Source organism: Fundulus heteroclitus, unplaced genomic scaffold (genome assembly GCF_011125445.2).
Source record: "Fundulus heteroclitus isolate FHET01 unplaced genomic scaffold, MU-UCD_Fhet_4.1 scaffold_95, whole genome shotgun sequence".
Taxonomy (NCBI): Eukaryota; Metazoa; Chordata; class Actinopteri; order Cyprinodontiformes; family Fundulidae; genus Fundulus; species Fundulus heteroclitus.
Window position 1 is genome coordinate 286,399 of NW_023397417.1, and position 22,058 is coordinate 308,456.

At 38.3% G+C, this 22,058-nt stretch overlaps 1 protein-coding gene and 2 gene segments (V, D, J or C); all 3 read left to right on the top strand.

Moving 5' to 3' along the window:
• The first annotated feature begins 755 nt into the window (after positions 1–755).
• On the top strand, positions 756–4,676 carry LOC105924567. Its single transcript, XM_036134944.1, has 4 exons — positions 756–825; positions 916–1,239; positions 4,165–4,275; positions 4,365–4,676. Exons 1-4 carry the CDS (start codon positions 783–785, stop codon positions 4,673–4,675), a joined length of 789 nt encoding a protein of 262 aa, XP_035990837.1. The 5' UTR covers positions 756–782; the 3' UTR covers position 4,676.
• Positions 4,677–12,236: 7,560 nt separating this feature from the next.
• On the top strand, positions 12,237–12,778 carry LOC118562504. The segment is given in 2 exon segments: positions 12,237–12,305; positions 12,399–12,778. Coding segments are annotated over 2 exon segments (423 nt in total).
• A 2,373-nt stretch (positions 12,779–15,151) lies between these two features.
• Positions 15,152–15,657, top strand: LOC118562473. The segment is given in 2 exon segments: positions 15,152–15,234; positions 15,323–15,657. Coding segments are annotated over 2 exon segments (381 nt in total).
• Positions 15,658–22,058: the final 6,401 nt, after the last annotated feature.

The window sequence follows — 22,058 nt, forward strand, 5'->3', positions numbered from 1 at the left end:
TCTTGTCTGCGCTTCAATCCAATTCTGTCAAATATGACAACGTATGCAAGAACAAAATTGTTTTACTACAAACACAGAAAAGCACACAACTCGTTTAAACCTTTGTTTTTATTATTGTTCCTGAGTTTCCCAGCAGGTAGGTCAGAAATCTGCGTTAGACGATGGCATTGATATAAAGATATTGTTCCTTTGTAGATTTGGAACCAACATTTAACATAGACCACAGAATATTTTTTTGTTGTAATACAATAAGACAAACATGTACTGTCTCAAAATGTACAAAATATGTAGTTGAAGACAGACAGAGAGTCATTGTAACAGAAATATTTTTCTGACTTGCACAACAAATTTAATTTACTAGTTAAGGAGACCTGAAACCACTCAGGCTGTCTGGAGATTTACTGACTGGTGTAAAAAATAAAAGTTTAAACATTTAACGGCAGCTGATTTTAGAAGTCCTAGACAATATATAAAAAAACTAACATTAGCTCAGATATGATTGTTGCACATGTTTCATGTAATATCGAAATTGGTAAATACAAAAATCAGAAAAGGAACACAAATAAAACAACATTATTAATTAAAGACAGGTATTTAAAAAACAAGCATACTGTGCCTTCCTGTTGGCCACTACTGTGTTTAAAAAACCCTTTCCATTATGTGTTTCTGATGTAGCTGGTTTGGTATTATGCAAATCAGAAGTGTCAGGTTTTATAGAACGGATCTGATGCTGTCTGGTGCAGAACAAGAGAAACTCCCATCAGATCACTTTCAGCACCAACATGTTCTCTGTAGCTCTGCTGCTGCTGCTGGCTGCTGGATCCTGTGAGTCTCAATGAGACAAACATTGTGTGTCATAACGGAACCGAATATTCCCTGCTGGTAATGATATAGTTTGAATGTGCTTCTCCACAGGTGTGAAGTGTGAACAGCTGACACAGCCAGCCTCTGTGACTGTGCAGCCAGGTCAACGTCTGACCATCAGCTGTCAGGTTTCTTATTCTCTGAGCAGCTACTGGACACATTGGATCAGACAGCCTGCAGGGAAAGGACTGGAGTGGATTGGGTGGAAATATACTGGAGACTCAGCGTACAAAGACTCACTAAAGAACAAGTTCAGTATCGACTTAGACACTTCCAGTAAAATAGTGACTCTGAATGGACAGAATCTGCAGCCTGAGGACTCTGCTGTGTATTACTGTGTCAGAGACCACAGTGACACAAACAAGCAGCACAGCTGTACAAAAACCCGTCAGGGCCTTAACAGGATATATCAAGCCACAGGAGCTGTATGATCGAGTTTAAATTTAGGCACATGGAAAAATTACATATTTTTTCATTCAAAATTAAATTAACACAACTACAAAATTTGTTTATGTTACATGTTTTCAAATTAAATTAGAGGTTTGTTAGAAACATTCATTTTGTATCAAGAAAATAGTGTAAGTCAACATCAATTTTACATTAACAATAAAATTATAAAAAAAAAACAGTTTAACGAAATATATATTTTTAAACAATGTTAAAACAGGAGTGGAAACGTAAAACATACATTAGATACAATCATTCTGATCTAAATGTTAAAATCCCAGTGTCTCTGAAATCATTCTTACATCATATTTTTGCTCCCTTCAAAAACTGCCCATCATCCTAATGTCAAATCTGTCAAATCTGAGAAGTTATTGAAATGTAATCATATTTCAATCATACTTAACTAATGAATTATTTTCTTGTGGCTCGCTGACCCAGTGAATAAAAAATTCCTGCAGAACCCAATGGGCTGACCTGCTCAGTTCTTAAGGTGTTGGTTATTACTAAAACACATGGATCAGGCAGGCAAACTACAAAAGGACTTGTTGCCATCAGTGGAGTCAGTTTCTGGTGTGGCTGTTTTGGTATTATGCAAATCAGGTGAGTTGGGTTTTAAAGTCTTGATATGTTGCTGACAGCTGTAGAAGAGAAACTCCCATCAGATCACCTTCAGCACCAACATGTTCTCTGTAGCTCTGCTGCTGGCTGCTGGATCTTGTGAGTCTCACAGAGAGAGAAATTATGTGATCATACCTATAGAATGTTTAATTTTACCATAATTATATACAATGTTTTTGTTTGGTTTTGTTATTATCTATAGGTGTGAAGTGCCAAAAGTTTAACAACCAGTCACTCAGACTGTACAGCCAGGTCAACATCTGACCATCAGCTGTCAGGTGTCATGATCTGTTCTGTTTGAACCTGAATTCAGCCACACACACAGCTTTGTGTTAAGAGTTTTATTAAAGGGGATGAGTTGTGAATGATGAAACCAGGGTCTTTACCGGGCTGGAGCAGATGAATGGTGATGTCAGGAGCTGGCAGACGAGAGGAAGCTGGAGGACCGAAGGTGAGCTTCAGGACGGAACCAGAGCAGAGTTTGGAGCGGGGTCCAAGCTGGCAGGACGAGAGTCTGATGATGGGAGAATGAAGGCAGAGAGTCATCTAGGGAAGAACGACGACGAACCAGAGATGAAGGGCTGGCTGAAGAGTCCTTAAGTATTTGGATTGACAAGTGGAATGAGGCCGGGTTTATTGACTGCAGCAGGTGGAACTGATCGTAATCGGGGTGTATGGGAGGAGGAAGGTGCCGGAAAATGTCCAGGGTGCAGCAGGCAAAGCTGCACTCTGACATCAGGTCACTTATTCTCTTAGCAGCTATGCAACAGCTTGGATTAGACAGCCTGCAGGAGAAAATGTTGGAGTGGATTGGTTCTGCACAAAGTGGATATATCGCAGACTACAATGATCTGCTAAAAAACAAGTTTAGCATTAGTTCAAATGATTCTAGTAAAACAGCGACTCAGATAGGAGAGCTGTATAACCCCCCGCCCCACAGGCCATACATATGTATTATGAGCAAAACTGCCAGAGGAGGCGGCCTAGGACCACCAGTGATTCCAAGTCAATCCTTAATAAAATTCTTGATGATTTTAAAATTTATGACAGTATCTTAAAAACTAGTGTGTCATATCTTAAAAAATGTTCAGATGCTGTAATGCTGCCTCTTTTTTTGGCTCCTCCGGTTTTATATGCACTTGAGAACGATTTGCAAAAACATGACATTTGAGTGGGTCTTTCACACACCCCTGTTCTCCCATTGCCATCCAGAGTTCAGGGCCTGAAGGACTAGCAGGCCACATGGTCGGGTTCTGGATGGGCGTTGATTTCCAGGGGGCAGCTGGGGCTGGCGCTTCTTCTCACCCCTGGAATATGGGGGTTGGGGTTAAGTATGGAGGGCAGGGTGTGGGGGAGGTAGTGCCTCAGGGTTCATAAACCAGAATGAAGGAAAAGTGTGCTTGCTTTAAAAATTTGGATTTTAAAACAATTTTTGTCATTTTATTAGAAAGGGAGAAGAAATACTTTTAATCTTTAGGGAAAAGTTTGACACAATGTCTTTCAAGTGTATAATGGTGATACAACAAACAACTTTGATTACTTTTTAAACCAAAATTAGAATCTAGTGCAATTATTTTTGCTGATGTAATCAGTGTCAAACTTATATATCCAGTCCCAAGCATATACACATATTTATTTAGCTGTAAAGAAATTCCTTGAGCTGTTTTAAAATTTTTGTTTGTTTGTTGTGCAGAAATAAAACCAAAACTTAAAAATCTAAAATAAGAGCACAAACGTAAATTCTGACTGCTCCCAAAACAGACAAAAAGTATTGACTTTTGTCATTTCTTGTTTTTCAGAATTCCTTTTAATGTGTGGCTCAACTTAAATAAATATTGTCTTCCCACTTCTACAAAGAGCTTGGAAATGTGTTTGTTATTTAAATATACAAATTTGTGTTGTTTATGTGACAAAGAATCCTGAATTTTAAAAAAAAAATTATAAACCTAGCTACTTCGGCTTCATATTCACATTATATCCAAAATGATCTCCTCTAACAGGACTGGTGCAGACAGTCATAATATTTGTAATTATTTGGCTTTAAATCTTTATGGCTTTGTGTGAAAGTAATGATAAATTACCGGAAAATGTATGTTTAACCTAATCCATCAACGCATCAAAAAAGTCTTACAGAAAATCAAGAGGAGTTCTGCTTCTTTTTCAGAAGGAGGAGTTGATGCAAAGTTTGCACTGCTTCCATCTTTACATGTCTGTGAGAGAGTTCAAGACCTGCAGTAAATCAGAGACAAAGACACGTCCAGACTGAGCAGAGAGAAATGGCTTCTACAATGATCAGACTTCATCAGGTTGTGATCGCTTTCCTCATCCTGGCAGTTAACTGGACCGGTGAGAACAAAGGATCACTTAAAGGATCCTCTTAGTGAGTAAATACATAATTATTACAGTTCAGAACCTAATGATCTGTCTGTCTGCAGGTACTGATGGTCAAACACTGACTGAGTCTGAATCAGTGGTTAAAAGACCTGGAGAATCCCACAGACTGACCTGCACATATTCTGGGTTTAGTAGCACTCCTGACATTAGCTGGATCAGACAGGCAGCTGGAAAAGGACTGGAGTGGATTGCTTATATCAGATATGACAGCCGCTATGTCTACTACTCTGACTCAGTGAAAAACCGGTTCACCATCTCCAGAGAGAACAGCAGAAATCAGGTGTATCTGCAGATGAACAGCCTGACAGCTGAGGATTCTGCTGTTTATTATTGTGCTCGAGAGCCACAGTGACACAGGAAGCAAAGGCAAGACAGGGAAATTTATTAAAGTACAGAGGCTACACAATTTATTTAAGGACAATGTAAAGTGTTTAACATAATTAAAACATAGGAAAATAACAACAGAATAAAAGTTAGTGATAAAAACAGTTGGAATAAAACATAGGTAAATTAAAACAAAATAAAACATAGAAAATGGCCCTGAGATAGACTGGCGACCGGGTGTACCCCGCCTCTCGCCCAATGATAGCTGGAGATAGGCACCAGCACCCCTCGCGACCCCAATAGGGATAGGCGTGTTAGAAAATGGATGGATGGATGGATGGATGAAAATAGAAAATGGAAACTAAAAACAAATATTAATGATTTTAAAAACAAACTTAAAGTGATGATATTTCATTTAACATTTTTTTTTCGGGGCTCTTAGTGGCTCGCTTTTTCTGAAAGTAGGCTGACAGGAAGGGGGTGGAAGAGGGGGAGAGACATGCGGCAAAGGACCGTGGGTCGGATTCAAAGTCTTTAACTTTAAGCTAACTTTAGCTCAGATACAATTCTTGTATGTGTTTCATGTAATACATTTTTAAAATACGGAAAACAAACAAAAGAAAGGAAACAATTAGAACAACACAATTAATTTTAATAACTTTTAATAATAATAAAAATAATATTGTTTTTTATTGATAATAATAATATTATTAATTTTAGATCGGTTTTATAAATGTAAGCGTACTGTGCCATCCCACTGGTTAATAGTACATAAAAAATTCTATCATGCGGTTCTTGTATGGCTGGTTTGATTTTATGCAAATCAGAAGAGTTGGGTGTTGTAGACCTGATCTGATGCTGTCTGTTGCAGAATAAGAGAAACTCCCCTTAGATCACCATTAGCACCACCAAGTTCTCTGTAGCTCTGCTGGCTGCTGGATCCTGTGACAGCCAGCCTCGGTCACTGTGCTGCCAGGTGAACGTCTGACCATCAGCTGTCAGGTCTCCTATTCTATAAGCAGCAATGCAACACACTGGATCAGACAGCCTGCAGGGAAACTACCGCGTGGATTGGATTAAAGTATGGGAGGTTCAAACTACAAACACTCTCTCAAGAACAAGCTCAGTATTGACTTGGAAACTTCCAGTAAAACAGTGACTGTGAATGGACAGAATATGCATCCTGAAGACTCTGCTGTGTATTACACCCTCTTGTGGCTAACAAGGGGCGCTCTAACATCACTTGTGTTTGTCACAACAAACCCATAGCTGGACAGAGCAGCACAAACAAATTGTTCAGAACTCAGAGCGTCCCCTCGTGTTAGAAAAGCGATTTATGGGCTGAGAATATGAACACAAATCATTGACAGCAGTGAAAAACGGTAGCACTTGAAAATATATGTATTAATCTAGAAATGGTAAGATTTTTAGTTGTGGTATGATCAGCCTCTCTCAACATATAGATTTATGTGAAGATTTTGCACTCCAGCATAAGGCTCCTGCAGAAAAGGACACGCCTTTTCCAAGCCTTCCTTGTATAGATCTCAGCTTAGAAGCAGGAAAAACTCAGTTAGCCCAAAAAAGCTTTGCTAAGTACCAGGATTGCTGTCAGCTGCAGAAGAAGAAAAACTCCCATCAGATCACCTTCAGCACCAACATGTTCTCTTTAGCTCTGCTGCTTCTGGTGGCTGCTGGATCATGTGAGTCTCAACGGGACAAACATATGTGTGGCAGCCTGAAGACTCTGCTGTGTATTACTGTGCCAGAGACTCACAATGACACAAAAAAGAAGCCCAACTGTACAAAACCCCCTCAGAGCCTGAACAGGTTAATGTAGGCAAATATGTAGGTCAAATACACTTCTGTGTAAACAATAATTTTATAAAAATAAAATGTTTAAATAAAATATTTCGATCAATATTTGCACATTTGAGAAACACAGCGTTTTATTTCCCCCTCCTGTTTTTTGTCAAATCTGAGAAGTTATTGAAATCTAGACATATATCAATGATACTTAAATCATAACATCTTTTCTGTTGGCTAGCTGAGCCACTGAATAAAAATCCCTGCAGAACCCAGTGGACTAACCTGCTCAGTTTCAGGCTGTAGGTCATTACTGAAACACTTGTTTCAGACAGGCACACTATAAAATGACTGTTGTTAATCTCTGCTGTCAGTGTAGTCGGTGGTATCTCTGCCTTCTGTCTGAATCATCCTCCAACCATAACCCATCTGTCAATAATTAGGATGTGAAATGTGACGTGTAGGTGGCCTTTAAAGCATATGATGCATACTGATTGTGAGGGTAAATGGACTGAAAGTTAAAATCAAAGTAAATTAAAAAAGATGACAGCAAAGTATAAGCATGTCAGAATAGTAGATGCAGTTTAATCAGATCCATTTCAGGTAGCAACTCTTGATTTGAATCCTAACTCTAACTCACCAGAAAAATGTGAAAAAATAAAGCAAAAAGAGACAACCATAAGTCCTGTACAATGTTGAATTGGCACCAGTAAAAGAGAGAAACACACGCTGTTACAGAAGCAGCTGACGTTGTGGTTCATGATTTCCTGTTTATCAGGATTTCTACCAACAAGAGGCTCAACTGAAAAATTCTGGTTTCCTCCTTCCACAAAAACTGTTCACTTTGTACATTGGATCAGTTTCATCGGTAGGTATTTTTCTTAGGGAAGTTATTATGTCAACTTAGTTTTGGTAGCAGGGCGACGCCTTAGCCACACCTTTAATTAACCAATAGCCTACTACCAAGCTCACTCATCCCTCTCAGTCTGTAACGCTCTTTTGACATCATCCTCCCTAACCCTCAACCATCATTCTCTTCTCCTTTCCCTCCCCTCATCCCACCATAACCCTTCTAATCATCCTCATCTCCTTTCCTTCACTTCATCCCTTCATCCTCATCCTATTTCTTTCCCTTCATCCCAGCCTGGAACACCTGCAGAGTTTAATAGCGTGGCTGAACGTTGCCCAAACATGTTGGGGCTTCCCATTCCCCCTCCACAGCTCTGAACTTCCTCACTGCCAACTTGAACAGTTTCCAGCGGGAGACTCAAGCGCAACCCTCTGGAGCCCGGTTCACAAACAAGGACCTTTTACCCCTGAGATAGCTGCTTGCTCGCCGCCCCGACAATAAGCTTCACCCTAAAGCAACTTCTTCCAACCCGATGGCCCAAAGTCAACAAAACTGATACAATGGCACAGATTTAGCAGAGACTTAAGCAGGGGAAAGATCAATCATTTAAGTGGATTACTTATAATATGTTTTTATTGTTTTGTTTAAAGATTTGACCGAGGTAAACAGACCTTGAGCTTACATTCAAGCTACCCATTTGCAACCTTTGAAACAACGCTTTGCTGATGTGTTTTGGGTGTGTTAGGTTTATAACAAAGTTTCCTTCCAAAAAACGTTTTGTACACTAATGGGATATTAATGTTTGTGTTTTCTGGTCTGCTTTGTTTCTGGTAATAAGTTCTTGAACTTGAAGAGAAGTTGTCACTCATTTATTCCATATATGTGCAGAGTTTTCTGTTAAAAGAATGCCAGTGCACAAATCACCCTTTCATCTATTGTCCTAATATCAGCTGTTTGAGTTTATGTTCTCTAGACAACACTCAAGAGAGCGAGAGTTCTTTATTAAATATTAAATAACAAGAAAAAAAACCCTGTGATGGCATGACACTGGTTTCAAAAGTGCTAGATGATATAAAAACTTACATTAGCTCAGATATCATTCTTGCATGTGTTTCCTGTAATATTGAAAATGTTAAATAGAGAAATCAGAAAAAAATCCCAATTAGAAGAACATAGTAATTTAAGATAGGTATTATAAATGCAAGCATACTGTGCCATCCCATTGGTTAATGCTACATAAAAAAATCTATCATGTGATTCTTGTGTGGCTGGTTTGGTATTATGCAAATCAGAAGAGTCAGGCGTTATAGACTTGATGGGTTGCTGTCAGCTTCAGAAGAGAAACTGCCATCAGATCACCTTCAGCACCAACATGTTCTCTTTATCTCTGCTGCTGCTGCTGGCTGCTGGATCCTGTGAGTCTCAACGGGACAAACGTTGTGTGGCATGACTGAACTGAATATTCCCTGTTGGTAATGAAATAGTTTTAATGTGTTTCTCTGTAGGTGTGAAGTGTGAACAGCTGACACAGCCAGCCTCTGTGACTGTGCAGCCAGGTCAACGTCTGACCATCAGCTGTCAGGTCTCTTATGATGTGAGCAGCTACTGGACACATTGGATCAGACAGCCTGCAGGGAAAGGACTGGAGTGGATTGGGTACAAATATACTGGAGGTTCAAACTACAAAGACTCACTGAAGAACAAGTTCAGTATCGACTTAGACACTTCCAGTAAAATATTGACTCTGAATGGACAGAATATGCAGCCTGAAGACTCTGCTGTGTATTACTGTGCCAGACAGCCACAGTGACACAAACCAGCAGCCCAGCTGTACAAAAACCCCTCAGCGCCTGAACACTTTTATTACTCACCAACCAGAGGAGGCGCTTTTAGACCACAAATTAATTTAGATTGTTTCATGCAGACAGCACGGCAATGTTCCAAATTTCTGTGAAAAAAAAAAAAAACATGACATACAACGTACTACCATGTAAATTCACAATAATGGGATCTTTAATGAATGGCTTATTTAAATATGGGTGTTTCTTTGGTAATGTTATTGTCACCTCAGGATACTCCAACATATTGACACTAATTCAGAAATAACCTGAAACAATTTATGGTTCAACAAATCTGAACTTCAGAAAGTTATGATGCTTGTTGTACAACAGATAAGCAACAGCAAATCGCTCAACAACATGGTGAAAAATTGCATATTTTGTTTACCACTTAAAACAGCTAATTAACACAACCAACAAGAACAACAAAACAAAGATGGTCAAAAGCTTATATTTCTATGTCACCTTCCCAATGACCTGAGGACATGACCTATATACTTAATGAGGAAATAACCCAATAATTACCTTTGGACATTGTTGCCCATAGTGATGAAAAACATTGCTTAATTTCATTGTATAAAACAAATTTTGTTTTTTGATGCTTTTCTTTTTTTAAGACGCGGCAAGTGTTTATTTCCCTCCAGTTGTCATATGAGACATATATAGGGATGGCTACTATATCTTTGAGATATATAATGACTTAGAAGGAGATCAAGTATATCATGTATTTATTTTACGGTCACAATAAAAAAGTACATTTCACTTGAGTTAGGCAGGATTTATGTATTACTTAAATTAAGAATAACAGAATACTAACAGGATAGTTTGTTAATCTGCAAATTGAAGAATTCTGATTTAAAGACCTTCTGTGATGCTATGAGAAGAAGAGAAACTCCCCTCAGCTCATCTTCAGCACCAACATGTTCTCTGTTGTTGTGATGATGCTGCTGCTGGATAACGTCAGTCTCCCTGACTGACTCAAAGCAAGCTTTGCTTTTCCCTGATCTCACCCAAATTGAGGTTTCATCTGGCTGTACAGAAGCAACAAATCACTGATAAAATACTGTCATGAAAAAAACAGATTATTGAGTTTACTTTTTAACCCCCCCCCCCCACCCCCCCCCCCCCCCCCCCCCCCCCCCGAAAATAAAACAAGTCAGAAAATATTAAACATTTGGACATTTGGAACAATATGGATCTAATTAAATATCATTCTGCTCTTCAGCTGTCTCAATACAAAGAGAATACATCAAATGTATGGATATAATGAATAACTGCTTCTGTTTGTTGATATAGCTCTTTTTTCTTGACCTTTCATGGGTCAACAGTAAGAACTCTATTGTATGAAAGAAAGGAGCTTCAAACTGCTGTCCCGCTTTCGAAAAGCCTTTAACTCCGATGTCATTACGTGACGGAAACACACATACATGATGTGAGTCAAATCCGGCTCTACAGCCTTCTGAAATTAAACTAAAATTAAACCGTTTTAGAGACAGTTTTTACCCGACAGCAATAACAAAACTAAATGCAACCAAAAATAACCATTAATTATCATAGATGATGTGTGTGAGAATGTGTTATTTTTAATTTTTTTGTTGTTTTTATCAGTTATATGTTATTTATTTCTTATATTGTGTGTAAATTGAGGGACAGAGATTTATTTATTATTTATTTATTATTGTTGTTTTTTTTTTTAAACATATGCACGGATCGATGGCCCTTTTTACATTTCGTTGTTCTTGTGACAATGACAATAAAGTTTTCATTCATTCATTCATTCATACATGGTGCAGGTTCTCTACTCTCCGGCCATTTTTGTTGATTTCTGTGAGGTGGCCTCTGCTTATACGGCATGTCATGCAAAGGATTTAGAGATTCCTTTTAGGCTGGTAAGTGATACTGCAAGGATTCTTTGCTAAATTAGCCGCAGGTGGAAGCGTACAGACTCCTTTTCTTACCTCCTTCCTTACTGACTGCACTATTCAGACAGCACTTGTCATGGCGACTGCTGATGAACTTCCATTTTGGCTAAAGAGTCCTTACCCAATAAGGGTATTTGGATGGACCCTCAGTTCTCCCTCTGCTCCTGCCAGCTCACTGCACTTTTCCCCTCTGCTTAATTGAATTTTTCTCATCGTGCCTGTGTAATTGGTTCCAGTTGTTACTCCTCCTGTCTTGCCTCCTATATAAATATATATATATATGTTGTCAGCTCAGCCATTACCATTTGCCAGGTCCTCTGTCTTCATCTGTTTTTCTACTCTGCTCTGGACTTGTTGTTGCCGTGCTTCTGATTCCTGTTTCCCTGTCACTGTGTAAGCCTTGTTTCATTGTTAAATAAATTGCCACTATTCAAATATGACAACGTATGCAAGAACAAAATTGTTTTACTACAAACACAGAAAAGCACACCACTCGTTTAAACCTTTGTTTTTATTATTGTTCCTGAGAGTTTCCCTGCAGGTAGGTCAGAAATCTGCATGAGACGATGGCATTGATATAAAGATAATGTTCATTTGTAGATTGTAACCAACATTTAACATAGACCACAAAAGATTTTGTTGTCGTAATACAATAAGACCAACATTTACTGTCTCAAAATGTACAAAATATGTAGTTGAAGACAGACAGAGAGTCATTGTAACAGAAATATTTTGCTGACTTGCACAAAAATCTCTGAAAGCCAAATAACTTTTGGGTTTAAGGGACTAGTTAATGAGACCTGAAACCACTCAGGCTGTCTGGAGATTTACTGACTGGTGTAAAAAATAAAAGTTTAAACATTTAACAGCAGCTGGTTTTAGAAGTCCTAGACAATATAAAAACTAACATTAGCTCAGATATGATTGTTGCACGTGTTTCATGTAATATTGAAATTGGTAAATACAAAAATCAGAAAAGGAACACAAGTAAAACATTATTAATGAAAGACAGGTATTTTAAAAACAAGCATACTGTGCCTTCCTGTTTGTCAATACTGTGTAAAAAACCCTTTCCATTATGTGTTTCTGATGTGGCTGGTTTGGTATTATGCAAATCAGAAGTGTCAGGTTTTATAGAGTGGATCTGATGCTGTCTGCTGCAGAACAAGAGAAACTCCCATCAGATCACTTTCAGCACCAACATGTTCTCTCTAGCTCTGCTGCTGCTGCTGGCTGCTGGATCCTGTGAGTCTCAATGAGACAAAGATATATGTGTGTCATGACTGAACCGAATATTCCCTGCTGGTAATGATATAATTTTAATGTGTTTTTCTACAGGTGTGAAGTGTGAACAGCTGACACAGCCAGCCTCTGTGACTGTGCAGCCAGGTCAACGTCTGACCATCAGCTGCCAGGTCTCTTATTCTCTGAGCAGCTATTGGACACACTGGATCAGACAGCCTGCAGGGAAAGGACTGGAGTGGATTGGGGGAAAATATACTGGAGAGTCAGCGTACAAAGATTCACTGAAGAACAAGTTCAGTATTGACTTAGACACTTCCAGTAAAACAGTGACTCTGAATGGACAGAATCTGCAGCCTGAGGACTCTGCTGTGTATTACTGTGTCAGATACCACAGTGATACAAACAAGCAGCACAGCTGTACAAAAACCCGTCAGGGCCTTAACAGGATATATCAAGCCACAGGAGCTGTATGATCGAGTTTAAATTTAGGCACGTAGAAAAATTACACATTTTTTCATTCAAAATTAAATTAACACAACTCCAAATTTGTTTATGTTACATGTTTTCAAATTAAATTAGAGGTTTGTTAGAAACATTAATTTTGTATCAAGAAAATAATGTAAGTCAACATCAATTTTACATTAACAATAACATTTTATAAAAAAACAGTTTAACGAAATATATATTTTTAAACAATGTTAAAACAGGAGTGGAAACATAAAACTTATATTATATACAATCATTCTGATCTAAATGTGAAAATCCCAGTGTCTGTGAAATCATTCTTACATCATATTTTTGCTCCCTTCAGAAACTGCCCAACATCCTAATCTCAAATCTGTCAAATCTGAGAAGTTATTGAAATGTAATCATATTTCAATCATACTTAACAAATTAATTATTTTCTTGTGGCTCGCTGACCCAGTGAATACAAAATCCCAGCAGATCCCAATGGGCTGACCTGCTCAGTTCTTAAGGTGTTGGTTATTACTAAAACACATGGATCAGGCAGGCAAACTACAAAAGGACTCGTTGCCATCAGTGGAGTCAGTTTCTGGTGTGGCTGTTTTGGTATTATGCAAATCAGGTGAGTTGGGTTTTAATACCATGATATGTTGCTGACAGCTGTAGAAGAGAAACTCCCATCCGATTACCTTCAGCACCAACATGCTCTCTGTAGCTCTGCTGCTGGATCTTGTGAGTCTCACTGAGAGAGAAATAATGTGATCATACCTATAGAATGTTTAATTTTACCATAATTATATACAATGTTTTTGTTTGGTTTTGTTATTATCTATAGATGTGAAGTGCCGACAGTTTAACACAACCAGCCACTCAGACTGTACAGCCAGGTCAACATCTGACCATCAGCTGTCAGGTGTCATGATCTGTTCTGTTTGAACCTGAATTCAGCCACACACACAGCTTCGTGTTAAGAGTTTTATTGAAGGGGATGAGTTGTGGATAATGAAATCAGAGTCTTTACCGGGCTGAAGCAGATGAATGGTGATGTCAGGAGCTGGCAGACGAGAGGAAGCTGAAGGACCGAAGGTGAGCTTCAGGACGGAACCAGAGCAGAGTTTGGAGCGGGGTCCAAGCTGGCAGGACAAGAGTCTGATGATGGGAGAATGAAGGCAGAGAGTCATCCAGGGAAGAACGACGATGAACCAGAGATGAAGGGCTGGCTGAGGAGTCCTTAAGTATGTGGATTGACAAGTGGAATGAGGCCGGGTTTATTGACTGCAGCAGTCAAAATAAACAAAATAAAACTGCCTTTAGTCATTCTTATAGTACTACAAGCATAAAGCCCAATATGTTCTCCTTTCTCTGTCCTACTTAACGTTTTTTTCCCACCCAGATGCCTTTCCACCTCACCTCTCTGGTTTTCTTTTCTCAGATTGTCCTAAAATTGTTGTGGGTTCACATGCAGTTCCTGTATCGTGAACAGGCTGGTGGGAAGGTGTCTTCTTCTGCAGCAGACAGCAAGAGATCAAGTCTTGAAAACCTAACTCTTCTGATTTACGTAAAACTGAAATTATCATGCTCTTCACACTTTATAAAAAAAAGTAGTTTTATGCAATATAAACCTGAATGAAGGAAAAGTGTGCTTGCTTTTAAAAATGTGGATTTTAAAACAATTTGTGTCGTCCTATTGGAAAGGGTGAAGAAATACTTTTAATCTTTAGGGGCAAGTTTGACACAATGTCTTTTCAGAGTATAATAGTGATACAACAAACAACTTTGATTACTTTTTAAACCAAAATTAGAATCTAGTGCAATTGTTTTTGCTGATGCAATCAATGTCAAAGTTATATGTATAAGGTCATGTTGACTTTTGTAAACTTCTTGTTTTTCAGAATTCCTTTAAATGTGTGGTTCAACTTAAATACATATTGTTTGCCCACTTCTACAAAGAGCTTTGAAATTTGTTTGTTAATTAAAATATACAAATTTGGGTTGTTTATGTGACAAAGAATCCTGAATTAACAAAATGATTATAAACCTAGCTACTTCTGCTTCATATTTACATTATATCCAAAATGATCTCCTCTAATAGGACTGGTGCAGACAGTCATAATATTTGTTATTATTTGGCTTTAAATCTTTATGGCATTGAGTAAAAGTAATGATAAATTACCGGACAATTTATGTTTAACCTAACCCATCACCGTACCCAAAAAAGTCTTACAAGATTATTGAGATCAAATGTCTACAGAAAATCAAGAGCAGTTCTGTATCTTTTTCAGGAGGAGGAGTTGATGCAAAGTTTGCACTGCTTCCACCTTTACATGTCTGTGAGAGAGTTCAAGACCTGCAGTAAATCAGAGACAAAGACACGTCCAGACTGAGCAGAGACAAATGGCTTCTACAATGATCAGACCTCATGAGGTTGTGATCGCTTTCCTCATCCTGGCAGTTAACTGGACTGGTGAGAGCAAATGAACATTAAAGGAACCTCTTAGTGAGAAAATACATAATTATTACAGTTCAGAACCTAATGATCTGTCTGTCTGCAGGTACTGATGGTCAAACACTGACTGAGTCTGAATCAGTGGTTAAAAGGCCTGGAGAATCCCACAGACTGACCTGCACATATTCTGGGTTTAGTGGCACTCAGAGCATTAGCTGGATCAGACAGGGAGCTGGAAAAGGACTGGAGTGGATTGCCTATATCAGATATGACAGCGGCTACATCTACTACTCTGACTCAGTAAAAAACCGGTTCACCATCACCAGAGAGAACAGCAGAAATCAGGTGTATCTGCAGATGAACAGCCTGACAGCTGAGGATTCTGCTGTTTATTATTGTGCTCGAGAGCCACAGTGACACAGGAAGCAGAAACACTGTACAAAAACTCCTTGATGCATGAATAGTTTTAACAAGAAGACACCACAGGGGGAGCTCTAACACCACTTATATACAGTATGTCAGAGCAAACAGCTAAACAAGTCTGGGTGTGGATGGTTCACACTGGAGAAATAACTTTGGGATGTATTTAAAGCCAAATGTCTTTGCTCCTTGTAAAACCATTAAGGATCATTTAAAATCTAATCTTTCATAAAAACTGTTTTTGCATTTTTTTTGATAGTATACATAAACTGCCTACAAAGTTTTTTTGTTTGATTGAATCATTGTTAATAGTTAAATACCTAATGCAAAAACACAAGTGAAGTGCTACAAATGTAATACTGTAGACCATTCCTTTAAACCTTTTCTATTGTTCATGAGAGTTTCTCTGCAAGGTGAGTCTAAAATGTACATGAGACAATCACATTCATTTGAACACTCAAACGGATCTTTCTTTGTAGATTAGGAACACACATTTTAAAAACATGTGCAATAGACAACTTTTTATCTCAATACAACAAGACAAAAATGCATTGACTCTATAAATACAGAATGTACTTGATAACAGACAGACAGATAGTCATTATGACTGAAAGAATTAGCTGACTTGCATGAAAATTTCTGAAAGCCAAATCACTTGTGGGTTTAAGGGACCTTGTTGAGGAGACCTGGAACCATTCAGGTTGTCTCAGGTTTTACTGACAGGTGTAAAAAGTAAAACTTTATTTATATAGCTGTAGCTGATGTCAAAGTCTTTAATTATATACAGAAAGTAACATTAGCTCAGATGTAATTCTTGGAAGTGTTTCATGTCATATCACAATAGGTAAATCCAGAAATCAAAAACCAAAGAAACAAATGGAACAACAATATTCTTTAAAGATAGACAATCTAAATGCAAGCATTCTGTGCCTTCCTGTTGTTTGATAGTACATAAAAACCTTTCTATTATGTGATTCTGATGTGGTTAGTTTGGTCTTATGCAAATTGGAAGTGTCAGGTTTTATAGACCTAATCTGATGCTGTCAGCTGCAGAAGAAGAGAAACTCCTATCAGATCACCTTCATCACCAACATGTTCTCAGTAGCCCTGCTGATGCTGCTGGATCCTGTGAGTCTCAATGGGACACAGAATTGTGTGTGTCGTGACTGAACTTAATATTCCCTGTTGGTAACAATTCAGTTTAATGTGTTTCTCTGCAGGTGTGAAGTGTGAACCAGCCAGGTCATCGTCTTACCATCAGCTGTCAGGTCTCTTATTTCATGAGCAGCTATGCAACACACTGGATCAGAAAGTCTGCAGGGAAAAGATTGGAGGGAAATATACTGGAGGTTCAGACTACAAAGACTCACTGAAGAACACTGAAGTTCAGTATTGACTTAGACACTTCCAGTAAAACAGTGACTCTGAATGGACAGAATCTACCGAAAGCTATCGAGGAAGCTAATAGTGGTATGCAAGCCGACATTCGGCACTAATTTAAAAAGACTTTTAAGCTCTCTTTGGTTCTAATGAGCGAACCAGACAAAAAAAAAACATTCAAATTCCATAGGTGTATAAAACCTTTGTGAAAATAAAGTTTATTATAACTATAAAAACACACTCAAACCAGATATGAGCACAGCATGGTTTCAAGAAAGCTAGCGGGAGGTAGTCTGTTAGCTTGGTCTAGTTTGGTCAAAACCTTGAAACATGTTAACAATACACCGTTTTTAAATTTCCCTGCCAAACACTGCCAAACATCAGTCTTTGTGTCTGTTTAGTTGACTTTGGGCATCCAGTTAGACGGACCAAATGAAGGCTGGTTGTCTGACCAGAGAGCAAGCGGTTCTAACTCCTTGTGAAACTCATCTTGGGATGAAGCTTCGAGGTTGGTTCTCCTGTGGTCTGCGTTCTGCGTGTGAAGGCGGGGTCGCAGCTCCTGCAAAAACTGAGGAAAGGTTACAAACAGGCTGTTTCCTTGACAGTCGGCTGGTTAGGTTCCGACGTTGAACAGCAGGCTGTACTTAGCTGCAATTCTGGACTGCACCCATGTTTACTGGTCTCTCCAGTGTGGATGCTTTCACAGTCAACAGGCAAAGAGGGAGATCCAAGGGGAGTTAGTACATAGAAGTGCTGGCAGCCCTTGCTGTGATGGGCAGTCCCCTTCGTGACTGTAAAAGTTTCACATTTCAGTGCCTTTAAACTTACAGTGTGATTTTATCCTCCATGGCTGAGTACACAACAATCCTTTGCTTTTCGACTGTTTTCACACCGGTGCAAAATATTTGTAGTTTATTTTCAGGTAATAAATCTGAATAGTGACACAACGAGCCTTGGTGACTGTTCAGCCAGGTCAATGTTTGACCATCAGATGTCAGATCTCTTACTCTATGGACTGGAGCAGATTTGCAACAGTTTGGATCAGATAACCTATGGGGAAAGACTGGAGTGGATTGATAGAAAAGGTGGTTCTCGGACTGCAAAATACTACTTTTAATATTACTTGAAACACAAGTTCAGGTTTGACTTAGACGTTTCCAGTAAAATAGTGACTCTGGATGCACACAAAGTGCTGCATGAACACTGTTTTGTATTACTGTACCAGAGAACCACAGTGACACAGACCGGCTACAGAGCTTTCAAATACCGCTCACAGGCTGTACACATGTATTGTTAACAAAACTACAGTAATTCTCTGCAGGTGAATTACTTCACAATACTGTTAATTGTGAAGAATTAACAGTATTCTCTCACAACCCTGTCCTGTCTGATCATTTTTTAATAACATTTGAGTTTAATCTAACTGAGTTCTCCACCCCCAAAAGAGGGTTCCATTATAGTAGATTTTTATCGGATAATGCTGTATCAAAACTTAAAGAGTCTGTCCCCTTTTTAATATCCTCAGTATTGCAGAAATGCCCTGTAGATGACAGCATTGCTGTTTCTTCCCATTCACAAATCGATACCTTTGCTAACAATCTGACTTCCTCATTGCGTTCTGCGTTAGACAATGTAGCTCCCTTGAAAAAGAAGGTGATTATTCACAGGAAGCTGGCTCCTTGGTTTAATTCAGAGCTGCGTTCCTTGAAGCACAATGTTAGGGAATTGGAAAGAAAATGGCGCTCTACACACCAAGAGGAATCCTACTTAATCTGGAGGGACAGACTATTGTTGTATAACAAGACCCTTCGCAGAGTTAGAGCAGCATATTTTTCATCATTAATTGAAGAGAATAAAAATAATCCTAGATTTCTCTTTAGTACAGTTGCCAAACTTACCCAGAGCCACAGCTCTGTCGATCCATCCATTCCCTTAGCTCTTAGTAGTAATGATTTTATGGGATTCTTCATAAATAAAATTGATGCCATTAAAAATAAAATAATTGGCATCCTCCCAAACATGATTACCTCGTCCTTAGTAAGTGAGGCAGCATTGGAGGAATCTTTAGAATCTGCGCAGTGTTTGAACTGTTTAGAAGCAGTAGAGCTTTCTGAGCTATCTAAAATTTTAGCTTCATCTAAACCCTCTACCTGTATGTTAGACCCAATCCCACCCAAGTTGTTTAAGGACATATTCCCTTTGATCAGTGGCACTATTGTAGACATGATTAATCTATCCTTAGTAAATGGATATGTACCACAGGTTTTGAAAGTAGCTGTTATTAAACCTTTACTTAAGAAACCTTCTCTTGATCAAGATGAGTTAGTAAATTACAGACCTATATCTAATCTTCTTTTCTTATCTAAAATTCTTGAGAAAGTAGTTGCTAATCAACTTTGTGAACATTTACAAAGTAATGACCTACTTGAGGAGTTTCAGTCAGGCTTCAGAGCTCATCATAGCACTGAAACAGCTCTGGTGAAGGTCACTAATGATATTCTCATGGCCTCAGATAATGGACTTGTGTCTATACTTGTCCTGTTAGATCTCAGTGCTGCGTTTGATACAGTTGATCACAATATTCTCCTACAAAGACTTGAACATACTGTAGGGATTAAGGGGAAAGCATTAGGCTGGTTTAAATCTTATCTGTCAGACAGATTCCAATTTGTTCATGTTAATAATAAATCTTCCTCAAACTCTAGGGTCACCTGTGGAGTACCACAGGGTTCAGTCCTTGGACCAATTCTCTTTACTATATATATGCTTCCGATAGGCAAAATTATCAGACAGCATGGGATTAATTTCCACTGTTATGCTGATGATACTCAGCTATATTTATCCATAAATCCTGATGAATCCAATCAATTACTTCGACTGCAGTCATGTCTTGATGACATCAAAAGCTGGATGACTTTAAATTTCCTGCATCTAAATTCTGACAAGACCGAAGTTGTAATCTTTGGGCCAGAGTCCTCAAAAAATAAACTTCTTAACCAATCACTTAATCTGGGTGGCATTAACCTGGCCTCTGGTAATAAAGTAAAAAATCTTGGTGTTATTTTTGACCAAGACATGTCATTTAAATCCCATATTAAACAGGTTTCCAGAGTTTCCTTTTTTCACCTCCGGAATATCGCCAACATTAGAAACATTCTGTCCAGGAGCGATGCTAAAAAACTGGTCCATGCATTTGTTACTTCAAGGCTGGACTATTGTAATTCTTTACTATCAGGAAGTCCACAAAATGCAGTTCAAAGCCTTCAGCTGATCCAAAATGCTGCAGCAAGAGTTCTGATGAAAATCAACAAGAGGGATCATATTTCTCCAATTTTAGCTTCCCTTCATTGGCTTCCTGTTAAATCAAGAATATAATTTAAAATTCTTCTTCTAACGTATAAAGCCCTTAATAATCAAACTCCATCATATATCAGAGCTCTGATTACCCCGTATGTTCCTAACAGAGCACTTCGCTCTCAGACTGCAGGTCTGCTGGTGGTTCCTAGAGTCTCTAAAAGTAGAATGGGAGGCAGATCCTTTAGCTATCAGGCTCCTCTCCTGTGGAACCAACTCCCAGTTTTGGTCCGTGAGGCAGACACCCTGTCTACTTTTAAGACTAGGCTTAAAACTTTCCTTTTTGACAAAAATTATAACTAGTGGCTCATGTTACTCTCAGCTACCTTTATAGTTTTACTGCTATAGGCTTAGGCTACTGGAGTATATCAGGATCTAATTTTCTCACTCTATTGAGTTCTACTGTTCTTCAATTATGCATTATGTGTTGTCATTTCTGCTTTAACTTTCTGTTCTCTCTCTTTTCTCTTCATAGTAGGTACACCTGGTCTGGCGTTCTGTTAACTGTGACATCATCCAGAGAAGACGGCTCACCCGCTACTACCATCTAATGTAGAACAGATTACTAGATCAATGTGTGCTTCTGTGCTTTTTTGTCTCTCTTGTTGTGTCTCTGCTCTGTCTTCTGTAACCCCAGTCAGTCGAGGCAGATGACCGTTCATACTGAGCCCGGTTCTGCCGAAGGTTTTTCCTTCCCGTTAATGGGTGGTTTTTCTTCCCACTGTCGCTTCATGCTTGCTCAGTATGAGGGATTGCAGCAAAGCCATGTACAATGCAGATGACTCTTCCTGTGGCTCTATGGTTCCCCAGGAGTGAATGCTGCTTGTCGGGACATTGATGCAATCAACTGGTTTCCTTATATAGGACATTTTTGACCAATCTGTATAATCTGACCCAATCTGTATAATATGATTGAACTTGACTTTGTAAAGTGCCTTGAGATGACATGTTTCATGATTTGGCGCTATATAAATAAAATTGAATTGAATTGAATTAAAGTAATTTCAGATCAGTCTTTGAAGGAAACTCTTGAAACTTTTACAATCTTTCCTACAAATGTGCTGGATTGTTATTTATTTCCTGTCTGCAAAGCATCAGGATGAGCACAAAATTGATTTGGGTTTGCTGGTGTTTTTCTAACAGAAGTTCTTTTGCTTATCCTTTAATCTCTAGGACTATAGCAACAGCTTTTAAATAGCTACAAAAAACTGTGTGGTCGAGCAGAAACTTGCTACAAGACATTCATCAAAATATTAGTGGACTGAATATTTATTTGGAACTGCGAAATTAAGTTTGACACGAATAAAATTAGAAAGAAATGCGAAATAAATTCTAATTTTGGTTAAATAAATTTATGTAAGTGCTCATGTATAAATTATACTTTTGATTTCATTATTTCATTTCAGTTCACATAGAAATATATAAAATGCACAAAAGTTCCATTTTGAACCAGTTTTTATGTTTAGAAGTTTAAATTGAATAATACAATTGATTCAAAGTTTATTCCTGATTTATTAATGAATTAATATTTTAAATTAAGAAACATTTTTCTGTCATATCAAGAATAATAAAAGAGAACATTAAGCTAAACGTAAATGTTCAAGTAATATCACAATCTTCAATTTAAATCACTACCAAAATACAAAAAGCAAGCACATATTTCATACTAACATCTGCAATTTTCTGTC